Source organism: Engystomops pustulosus, chromosome 5 (genome assembly GCF_040894005.1).
Source record: "Engystomops pustulosus chromosome 5, aEngPut4.maternal, whole genome shotgun sequence".
In the NCBI taxonomy this organism is placed as follows: domain Eukaryota; kingdom Metazoa; phylum Chordata; class Amphibia; order Anura; family Leptodactylidae; genus Engystomops; species Engystomops pustulosus.
Window position 1 is genome coordinate 207,223,110 of NC_092415.1, and position 12,317 is coordinate 207,235,426.

The window sequence follows — 12,317 nt, forward strand, 5'->3', positions numbered from 1 at the left end:
TACCACCAGCTATAGCAGTTATATTCATGTAAATAGGGGGCAGTATTATAGTAGTTATATTCCTGTACATAGGGGGCAGTATTATAGTAGTTATATTCTTGTACATAGGGAGCAGTATTATAGTAGTTATATTCCTGTACATAGGGGGCAGTATTATAGTAGTTATATTCTTGTACATAGGGGGCAGTATTATAGTAGTTATATTCTTGTACATAGGGGGCAGTATTATAGTAGTTATATTCTTGTACATAGGGGGCAGTATTATAGTAGTTATATTCTTGTACATAGGGGGCAGTATTATAGTAGTTATATTCCTGTACATAGGGGGCAGTATTATAGTAGTTATATTCCTGTACATAGGGGCAGTATTATAGTAGTTATATTCTTGTACATAGGGGGCAGTATTATAGTAGTTATATTCCTGTACATAGGGGGCAGTATTATAGTAGTTATATTCCAGTACATAGGGGGCAGTATTATAGTTGTTATATTCCTGTACATAGGGGGCAGTATTATAGTAGTTATATTCCTGTACATAGGGGCAGTATTATAGTAGTTATATTCCTGTACATAGGGTGCAGTATTATAGTAGTTATATTCTTGTACATAGGGGGCAGTATTATAGTAGTTATATTCCTGTACATAGGGGCAGTATTATAGTAGTTATATTCTTGTACATAGGGGGCAGTATTATAGTAGTTATATTCAAGTAAATAGGGGGCAGTATTATAGTAGTTATATTCTTGTACATAGGGGGCAGTATTATAGTAGTTATATTCTTGTACATAGGGGGCAGTATTATAGTAGTTATATTCCTGTACATAGGAGGCAGTATTATAGTAGTTTCTTGTACATAGGGGGCAGTATTATAGTAGTTATATTCCTGTACATAGGGGGCAGAATTATAGTAGTTATATTCCTGTACATAGGGGGCAGTATTATAGTAGTTATATTCTTGTACATAGGGGGCAGTATTATAGTAGTTATATTCCTGTACATAGGGGGCAGTATTATAGTAGTTATATTCTTGTACATAGGGGGCAGTATTATAGTAGTTATATTCTTGTACATAGGGGGCAGTATTATAGTAGTTATATTCTTGTACATAGGGGGCAGTATTATAGTAGTTATATTCCTGTACATAGGGGGCAGTATTATAGTAGTTATATTCCTGTACATAGGGGCAGTATTATAGTAGTTATATTCTTGTACATAGGGGGCAGTATTATAGTAGTTATATTCCTGTACATAGGGGGCAGTATTATAGTAGTTATATTCCAGTACATAGGGGGCAGTATTATAGTTGTTATATTCCTGTACATAGGGGGCAGTATTATAGTAGTTATATTCCTGTACATAGGGGCAGTATTATAGTAGTTATATTCCTGTACATAGGGTGCAGTATTATAGTAGTTATATTCTTGTACATAGGGGGCAGTATTATAGTAGTTATATTCCTGTACATAGGGGCAGTATTATAGTAGTTATATTCTTGTACATAGGGGGCAGTATTATAGTAGTTATATTCAAGTAAATAGGGGGCAGTATTATAGTAGTTATATTCTTGTACATAGGGGGCAGTATTATAGTAGTTATATTCTTGTACATAGGGGGCAGTATTATAGTAGTTATATTCCTGTACATAGGAGGCAGTATTATAGTAGTTATATTCTTGTACATAGGGGGCAGTATTATAGTAGTTATATTCCTGTACATAGGGGGCAGAATTATAGTAGTTATATTCCTGTACATAGGGGGCAGTATTATAGTAGTTATATTCTTGTACATAGGGGGCAGTATTAAAGTAGTTATATTCTTGTATATAGGGGGCAGAATTATAGTAGTTATATTCTTGTACATAGGGGGCAGTATTATAGTAGTTATATTCTTGTACATAGGGGGCAGTATTATAGTAGTTATATTCTTGTACATAGGGGGCAGTATTATAGTAGTTATATTCTTGTACATAGGGGGCAGTATTATAGTAGATATATTCCTGTACATAGGGGGCAGTATTATAGTAGTTATATTCCTGTACATAGGGGGCAGTATTATAGTAGTTATATTCTTGTACATAGGGGGCAGTATTATAGTAGTTATATTCTTGTACATAGGGGGCAGTATTATAGTAGTTATATTCTTGTACATAGGGGGCAGTATTATAGTAGTTATATTCTTGTACATAGGGGGCAGTATTATAGTAGTTATATTCCTGTACATAGGGGGCAGTATTATAGTAGTTATATTCCTGTACATAGGGGGCAGTATTATAGTAGTTATATCCCTGTACATAGGGGGCAGTATTATAGTAGTTATATCCCTGTACATAGGGGGCAGTATTATAGTAGTTATATTCTTGTACATAGGGGGCAGTATTATAGTAGTTATATTCCTGTACATAGGGGGCAGTATTATAGTAGTTATATTCTTGTACATAGGGGGCAGTATTATAGTAGTTATATTCTTGTACATAGGGGGCAGTATTATAGTAGTTATATTCTTGTACATAGGGGGCAGTATTATAGTAGTTATATTCTTGTACATAGGGGGCAGTATTATAGTAGTTATATTCTTGTACATAGGGCAGTATTATAGTAGTTATATTCTTGTACATAGGGGGCAGTATTATAGTAGTTATATTCCTGTACATAGGGGACAGTATTATAGTAGTTATATTCTTGTACATAGGGGGCAGTAGTATAGTAGTTATATTCCTGTACATAGGGGGCAGTATTATAGTAGTTATATTCTTGTACATAGGGGGCAGTAGTATAGTAGTTATATTCTTGTACATAGGGGGCAGTATTATAGTAGTTATATTCCTGTACATAGGGGGCAGTATTATAGTAGTTATATTCCTGTACATAGGGGGCAGTATTATAGTAGTTATATTCTTGTACATAGGGGGCAGTATTATAGTAGTTATATTCCTGTACATAGGGGGCGGTATTATAGTAGTTATATTCTTGCACATAGGGGGCAGTATTATAGTAGTTATATTCCTGTACATAGGGGGCAGTATAATAGTAGTTATATTCCTGTACATAGGGGGCAGTATTATAGTTGTTATATTCCTGTACATAGGGGGCAGTATTATAGTAGTTATATTTCTGTACATAGGGGGGCAGTATTATAGTAGTTATATTCCTGTACATAGGGGGGCAGTATTATAGTAGTTATATTCCTGTACATAGGGGGGCAGTATTATAGTAGTTATATTCCTGTACATAGGGGGCAGTATTATAGTAGTTATATTCCTGTACATAGGGGGCAGTATTATAGTAGTTATATTTCTGTACATAGGGGGGCAGTATTATAGTAGTTATATTCCTGTACATAGGGGGCAGTATTATAGTAGTTATATTCCTGTACACAGGGGGCAGTATTATAGTAGTTATATTCCTGTACATAGGGGGCAGTATTATAGTAGTTATATTCTTGTACATAGGGGGCAGTATTATAGTAGTTATATTCCTGTACATAGGGGGCAGTATTATAGTAGTTATATTCCTGTACATATGGGGCAGTATTATAGTAGTTATATTCCTGTACATAGGGGGCAGTATTATAGTAGTTATATTCTTGTACATAGAGGGCAGTATTATAGTAGTTATATTCCTGTACATAGGGGGCAGTATTATAGTAGTTATATTCTTGTACATAGGGGGCAGTATTATAGTAGTTATATTCTTGTACATAGGGGGCAGTATTATAGTAGTTATATTCTTGTACATAGGGGGCAGTATTATAGTAGTTATATTCTTGTACATAGGGGGCAGTATTATAGTAGTTATATTCTTGTACATAGGGGGCAGTATTATAGTAGTTATATTCTTGTACATAGGAGGCAGTATTATAGTAGTTATATTCTTGTACATAGGGGGCAGTATTATAGTAGTTATATTCTTGTACATAGGGGGCAGTATTATAGTAGTTATATTCTTGTACATAGGGGGCAGTATTATAGTAGTTATATTCTTGTACATAGGGAGCAGTATTATAGTAGTTATATTCTTGTACATAGGGGGCAGTATTATAGTAGTTATATTCCTGTACATAGGGGGCAGTATTATAGTAGTTATATTCCTGTACATAGGGAGCAGTATTATAGTAGTTATATCCCTGTACATAGGGGGCAGTATTATAGTAGTTATATTCTTGTACATAGGGGGCAGTATTATAGAAGTTATATTCTTGTACATAGAGGGCAGTATTATAGTAGTTATATTCTTGTACATAGGGGGCAGTATTATAGTAGTTATATTCTTGTACATAGAGGGCAGTATTATAGTAGTTATATTCCTGTACATAGGGGGCAGTATTATAGTAGTTATATTCCTGTACATAGGGGGCAGTATTATAGTAGTTATATTCTTGTACATAGGGGGCAGTATTATAGTAGTTATATTCTTGTACATAGAGGGCAGTATTATAGTAGTTATATTCCTGTACACAGGGGGCAGTATTATAGTAGTTATATTGTGTAACTGTTATGTATCATATTATCTGGAAACAAACAGTTTTATGGGTCGTATAATAATGATATTGATTACTAGTGTGTACAGGGTGGGGGGGGGATACCGTGTCAGACGTAATTCTGTCAGTTTGGAAATTCTCATTTGCAGGAGATAAGACATGGAGTAATACGGGGTATAGCAGAGAGCAGATAGCTCGGGCTCCGGAGTGCGGGGTGCAGCAGATAATGTCTGGGCTCAGGATCAACTATGATCACTATGTGTATGTGTGCACCCTGCGACCTCCATTACTTTGGGATTGCAGGGTCTGTCCTAGAATAAACTTCACTGCTGGATGGATACACAATAAATCCACAGTAATTACATGTATTCTGGCAGGAGAAGCCAATCAGCTGTATGATGTATGTGAGAACTCCGACAGGCGGGGGAAGACATGCCCGATCCATGTCTTTGTGGACCATGATGCGCCATCAGAGAAGTTGGTCGGTACTTCCTAGGACTCCTTTGTATGGAGGGATTGTCCTTGTTTAGTGTTTGGCATTGGACAATGAAGGAAAGATGTGCAGTGGTTCTGGCCCCGCCCCTTGTGCACCGATCTCTATAATGAAGGATAGTAGAGGGTATGGGGAGCAGGTGATGGGTGCACAATGTTCCTGATCTTATCACTGCTGGAGCTGGAGATGTGTGAGGACCTCACGGGAGGAACCAGGGGGATGACATTTTTTAATTTCACATGACCTGCCCCCCTCAGGGGTATCTCCAGATCTTTATAATCCCATTAGACTGTATAAATCAGTACACAATGTGTCCGCTTACACAATCACACAGGAGAGGGGTGAATGCCGCCTTGGCATGGGCACCAGGTGAGAACATCCTCCCCTCCGCAGCGCAAACACCACCAGAGATAAGATAAGGACCCATTAAAGGTGAAAGCACTTAGAGCAGGCAGGACCTCCTGTGCCTGGAGGGGGCGCTGCACCTCACCCACATGCATCATGGCAGGACCTCCTGTGCCTGGAGGGGGCGCTGCACCTCACCCACATGCATCATGGCAGCAGCTCCCCCTGATCTGCTGCTACATACACAATTACATCCATACATATTCCCACTGTATATAAGGAGGGCATATGTAGCCACTGTATATAACAAGGGCATGCTAGGGCACTGTATATAAGGAGGGTATATGCGCACTGTATATAAGGAGGGCATGCTGTGGCACTGTATATAAGGAGGGCATGCTAGGGCACTGTATATAAGGAGGGCATGCTATGGCACTGTATATAAGGAGGATATGGGGGGCACTGTATAAAAGGAGGGTATGGGGGCACTGTATATAAGGGGGGCATGCTAGGGCACTGTATATAAGGAGGGCATGCTAGGGCACTGTATATAAGGAGGGCATGCTAGGGCACTGTATATAAGGAGGGCATGCTAGGGCACTGTATATAAGGAGGGCATGCTGGGCACTGTATATAAGGAGGACATATGTAGCCACTGTATATAACAAGGGCATGCGGGGGCACTGTATATAAGGAGGGCATGCTGGGGCACTGCATATAAGGTGGGCATGCTGGGGCACTGTATATAAGGAGGGCATGCTGGGGCACTGTATATAAGGAGGGCATGCTGGGGCACTGTATATAAGGAGGGCAAACTATAATGACATTTCATGATCACATGACCCTAAGCCCCGCTTACCAACTGTGAGCCGGATCTCCTCCTGCTGATTGGCCAGTCCATCGTAATAGTAAAGGTCAAATCTACGCTCGGCTTTCCAGTCGCTCATCAGCTCTTTCCTCAGGCAGAAGAGGACGCTGAAGTGACTTTCACTGCAGACCACCCAGATTGGATACTTAGGGGTCTTCAGATAAGAGCCGACCTGCAAGAGACCAATCAGAGGCAATTACTACGTCACTGGGAATGGGCAGCAATTGTTACAATGTATCAGAGGTCCTGGAAGAACTTCATCTAGACTGGATACAAGTGTAACAAATCTTCTGCTGTGAGAAGGATTAGGTCCAGAGAGGATTTCAGACTCTAGATGTCAATACGGCAGTTTCTATTTACTGACAGCAAGCGGAGTTGGTGGAAATTCAATAAGTCAAGTGTAAAGGGCAGAAGGGGAGTGACACTTCACACGCCCCTGTCTTGGTCTCTAGGTAAGGACCTCGCTTCTGGTGTCCCTGTAAAGATGAGAATCTTACCACTTGTGGTTTGGTGCTACAGAACTGGCAGATACATATTTGGGAACCTGGATCTTTCTCTACAGTTCAACTTCCAAACTATGTCCTTACCTGCCCGTATCTCCAGGGCTGAAGCTAACATACCCATCTGAAAGAGGAGATTCTCATCTTTACAAATAAACCAGAAACGTGGTTCAAGGTGCTATAGATTGTAAGATAAGGCCTGGAATGACTCTCCCCGGGAAAAAAAGTGACTCTTTTGACTCTTGATAGATAAATGAGCAAAGAATAACGTAAGAGAGGGAATTATAGAAAGGACATTTCATACCCGACAGACTTTCCTAACTTGTGTCCAGGACCTCCTGCACCTAGAATCCCTGCAGTGTTCAGGACCTCCTGCACCTACAATCCCTGCAGTGATCAGGACCTCCTGCACCTAGGAATCCCTGCAGCGTCCAGGACCTCCTTCACCTAGGATCCCTGCAGCATCCAGGACCTCCTGCACCTAGGATCCCTGCAGCGTCCAGGACCTCCTGCACCTAGGATCCCTGCAGCGTCCAGGACCTCCTGCACCTAGGATCCCTTCAGTATTCAGGACCTCCTGCACCTAGGATCCATGCAGTGTTCAGGACCTCCTGCACCTAGGATCCCTGCAGCATCCAGGACCTCCTGCACCTAGGATCCCTGCAGCGTCCAGGACCTCCTGCACCTAGGATCCCTGCAGCGTCCAGGACCTCCTGCACCTAGGATCCCTTCAGTATTCAGGACCTCCTGCACCTAGGATCCATGCAGTGTTCAGGACCTCCTGCACCTAGGATCCCTGCAGCGTCCAGGACCTCCTGCACCTAGGATCCCTGCAGTATTCAGGACCTCCTGCACCTACAATCCCTGCAGTGTCCAGGACCTCCTGCACCTACAATCCCTGCAGTGTCCAGGACCTCCTGCACCTACAATCCCTGCAGTGTCCAGGACCTCCTGCACCTACAATCCCTGCAGTGTCCAGGACCTCCTGCACCTACAATCCCTGCAGTGTCCAGGACCTCCTGCACCTACAATCCCTGCAGTGTCCAGGACCTCCTGCACCTACAATCCCTGCAGTGTCCAGGACCTCCTGCACCTACAATCCCTGCAGTGTCCAGGACCTCCTGCACCTACAATCCCTGCAGTGTCCAGGACCTCCTGTCCCTAGGATCCCTGCAGTGTTCAGGACCTCCTGCACCTAGGATCCCTGCAGTGTTCAGGACCTCCTGTCCCTAGGATCCCTGCAGTGTTCAGGACCTCCTGCACCTAGGATCCCTGCAGTGTTCAGGACCTCCTGCACCTACAATCCCTACAGTGTCCAGGACCTCCTGTCCCTAGGATCCCTGCAGTGTTCAGGACCTCACCTAAGTCCATGTCTATGCAGATTCTAAAATCCTTGTTCTCACATTGCACAAGGACCCCAGACTCTCCCCCTCCTCCCGCCATCATCCATGATCTCCAGGTAAGTTCCCAGCTGGGGATGAAGCCAAATTCCATTAAAAAATAATAATGAACTGTCAGTTTTGGGTGGAATTTCCCTTTCCTGGAGCCAAAATTAATCAAGAGTGGAATTCCAGATCCATCCCTGGAACAATAATTGTTAGTAATCTGCTGACGTTCCCCCCGGGTTGTTATGAAATACAAGAAGAGGCTTCTGTGTGCGCGCCCCCGGTGCAGTACAATGTACAGAAGGAAGGGGGCGCCCCCGGTGCAGTACAATGTACAGAAGGAAGGAGGCGCCCCCGGTGCAGTACAATGTATAGAAGGAAGGAGGCGCCCCCGGTGCAGTACAATGTATAGAAGGAAGGGGGCGCCCCCGGTGCAGTACAATGTATAGAAGGAAGGAGGCGCCCCCGGTGCAGTACAATGTATAGAAGGAAGGGGGCGATGCCGGTGCAGTACAATGTATGGAAGGAAGGGGGCGCCCCCGGTGCAGTACAATGTATGGAAGGAAGGGGGCGCCCCCGGTGCAGTACAGTGTATAGAAGGAAGGAGGCGCCCCCGGTGCAGTACAATGTATAGAAGGAAGGGGGCGCCCCCGGTGCAGTACAATGTATAGAAGGAAGGAGGCGCCCCCGGTGCAGTACAGTGTATAGAAGGAAGGGGGCGCCCCCGGTGCAGTACAGTGTATAGAAGGAAGGAGGCGCCCCCGGTGCAGTACAATGTATAGAAGGAAGGGGGCACCCCCGGTGCAGTACCATGTATAGAAGGAAGGAGGCGCCCCCGGTGCAGTACAGTGTATAGAAGGAAGGAGGCGCCCCCGGTGCAGTACAATGTACAGAAGGAAGGGGGCGCCCCCGGTGCAGTACAATGTATAGAAGGAAGGGGGTGCCCCTGGTGCAGTACAATGTATAGAAGGAAGGGGGCGCCCCGCGATACAGTACAATGTACATGAGGAAGGGGGCGCCCCCGGTGCAGTACAATGTATAGAAGGAAGGGGGCACCCCCGGTGCAGTACCATGTATAGAAGGAAGGAGGCGCCCCCGGTGCAGTACAATGTACAGAAGGAAGGAGGCGCCCCCGGTGCAGTACAATGTACAGAAGGAAGGGGGCGCCCCCGGTGCAGTACAATGTACAGAAGGAAGGGGGCGCCCCCGGTGCAGTACAATGTACAGAAGGAAGGAGGCGCCCCCGGTGCAGTACAAAGTATAGAAGGAAGGAGGCGCCCCCGGGGCAGTACAATGTATAGAAGGAAGGGGGCGCCCCCGGTGCAGTACAATGAATAGAAGGAAGGAGGCGCCCCCGGTGCAGTACAATGTATACAAGGAAGGGGGCGCCCCCGGTGCAGTACAATGTATAGAAGGAAGGGGGCGCCCCCGGTGCAGTACAATGTATAGAAGGAAGGGGGCGCCCCCGGTGCAGTACAATGTACAGAAGGAAGGGGGCGCCCCCGGTGCAGTACAATGTATAGAAGGAAGGGGGCGATGCCGGTGCAGTACAATGTACAGAAGGAAGGGGGCGCCTCCGGTGCAGTACAATGTATAGAAGGAAGGGGGCGCCCCCGGTGCAGTACAATGTATAGAAGGAAGGGGGCGCCCCCGGTGCAGTACAATGTATAGAAGGAAGGGGGTGCCCCTGGTGCAGTACAATGTATAGAAGGAAGGGGGCGCCCCCGGTGCAGTACAATGTATAGAAGGAAGGGGGTGCCCCTGGTGCAGTACAATGTACAGAAGGAAGGGGGCGCCCCGGTGCAGTACAATGTATAGAAGGAAGGGGGCGCCCCCGATGCAGTACAGAAGGAAGAGTGTGACTGCAGAGTGTGAACAAGCTCCATACAGAAGAGGTTGTGTCTGATCTCGGGGAGTCCGAGGACCCCCCAATGTGCTCCATTCACTCCTATGAGGGCAGAGCCATCAGGAACAGACCATAGACATGAGTGGGGCACAGACCAGACACCCCCTTCAGCCCCCGATTCTTCTGACAGCCGAGTGATGTACCCCCAGGGATCAGGCACTTTCCTGTAGGATCTTATATGGAACATTGGCCTAAAACCACTGAGACTGTTGAGCGCCGGACAAGGAGATCCTCACACTTCTGTGCTCTGAGCGCTGCATGCAAGCTGATTTATAGGCTCCTACATATGTGTGTCATTTCACCAGGGCCCGGCCAGGGGTGTTAGGGAAGTACCCTGAGGATTTTTGACATTCTTGAAGCCACTCTGATACATGCGTGTCACATCCGTGTTGTGTGTGCAATGGTCCGACTTCTGTATTTCTAGGATCTGAGTGCACAAAGGGAAGTCCCTGGGACCCTACAAGTGTACACTTTGGGATTGCTACGTGCGTTCAGGTACGGTTCCGGAGCATGTGGGTCGCAGTGGGCGGAGTCCTGTGATGGGGAGACGTGTTCTAGAGCATGACCCTCCGCTGCTGTGATCCGGGTGATCCCTCTCCTCCTCCCGGGAGCTCCGGGCAGCAGATGGTAGACTTATTACTTTTGTTCTGGCCGCACATTCCTGCATTGCCCGAGCGTCTGATGCCGGAGAATTTCCTTTTGGAGGATTTCAGATCTGTGACCTCGGGGCTCACTGGGGTCATTCCGAGTTTACCGGATCTGTACAAGGACATGTTATCCGATGTAAGCGGTCACCAAGGGGTGAAGGAGGGAGGCAGAGAGAGGGAGATGGGACCCGGCACCACGCACCTGACAGCACAGGAGAGACCAGAGGGCAGAGACATGGAGGAGTCACAGGAGTCAGAGCAAGAACCAGGGACCCCCCAGAGAGTCCCATCATAAAGGGAACCTGTCAGCAGGTGTGACCCCCTCCATACATACAGATAATACACCACCACTAGGGGGAGATCACTACATACAGATTATACACCACCACTAGGGGGAGATCACTACATACAGATTATACACCACCACTAGGAGGAGCTCACTACATACACATTATACACCACCACTAGGGGGAGATCACTACATACAGATTATACACCACCACTAGGAGGAGCTCACTACATACACATTATACACCACCACTAGGGGGAGCTCACTACATACACATTATACACCACCACTAGGAGGAGCTCACTACATACAGATTATACACCACCACTAGGAGGAGCTCACTACATACAGATTATACATCACCACTAGGAGGAGATCACTACATACACATTATACACCACCACTAGGGGGAGATCACTACATACACATTATACACCACCACTAGGAGGAGATCACTACATACACATTATACACCACCACTAGGGGGAGATCACTACATACAGATTATACATCACCACTAGGAGGAGATCACTACATACACATTATAAACCACCACTAGGGGGAGATCACTACATACAGATTATACACCACCACTAGGGGGAGCTCACTACATACAGATTATACACCACCACTAGGGGGAGATCACTACATACAGATTATACACCACCACTAGGAGGAGCTCACTACATACAGATTATACATCACCACTAGGAGGAGATCACTACATACACATTATACACCACCACTAGGGGGAGATCACTACATACACATTATACACCACCACTAGGAGGAGATCACTACATACACATTATACACCACCACTAGGGGGAGATCACTACATACAGATTATACATCACCACTAGGAGGAGATCACTACATACACATTATAAACCACCACTAGGGGGAGATCACTACATACAGATTATACACCACCACTAGGGGGAGCTCACTACATACAGATTATACACCACCACTAGGGGGAGATCACTACATACAGATTATACACCACCACTAGGAGGAGATCACTACATACAGATTATACATCACCACTAGGAGGAGATCACTACATACACATTATAAACCACCACTAGGGGGAGATCACTACATACAGATTATACACCACCACTAGGGGGAGCTCACTACATACAGATTATACACCACCACTAGGGGGAGATCACTACATACAGATTATACACCACCACTAGGGGGAGATCACTACATACAGATTATACACCACCACTAGGGGGAGATCACTACATACACATTATACACCACCACTAGGGGGAGCTCACTACATACAGATTATACACCACCACTAGGAGGAGATCACTACATACAGATTATACACCACCACTAGGGGGAGCTCACTACATACACATTATACACCACCACTAGGAGGAGCTCACTA

General features: G+C 45.4%; 1 protein-coding gene across 4 annotated transcripts in view; it reads right to left on the reverse strand.

Moving 5' to 3' along the window:
- The window catches only part of MINDY4 (MINDY lysine 48 deubiquitinase 4), a 119,227-nt gene that overhangs the window by 22,057 nt on the left and 84,853 nt on the right, over positions 1–12,317 (reverse strand). For 2 of the 4 annotated variants that reach the window (XM_072154440.1, XM_072154441.1), the window contains exon 16: positions 6,174–6,354. The exons of the other annotated variants lie outside the window; for them this stretch is intronic. In XM_072154440.1, coding sequence (XP_072010541.1) covers positions 6,174–6,354 — 181 coding nt within the window. The remainder of the gene's footprint in view (positions 1–6,173; positions 6,355–12,317) is intronic. 4 annotated transcript variants of the gene reach the window in all.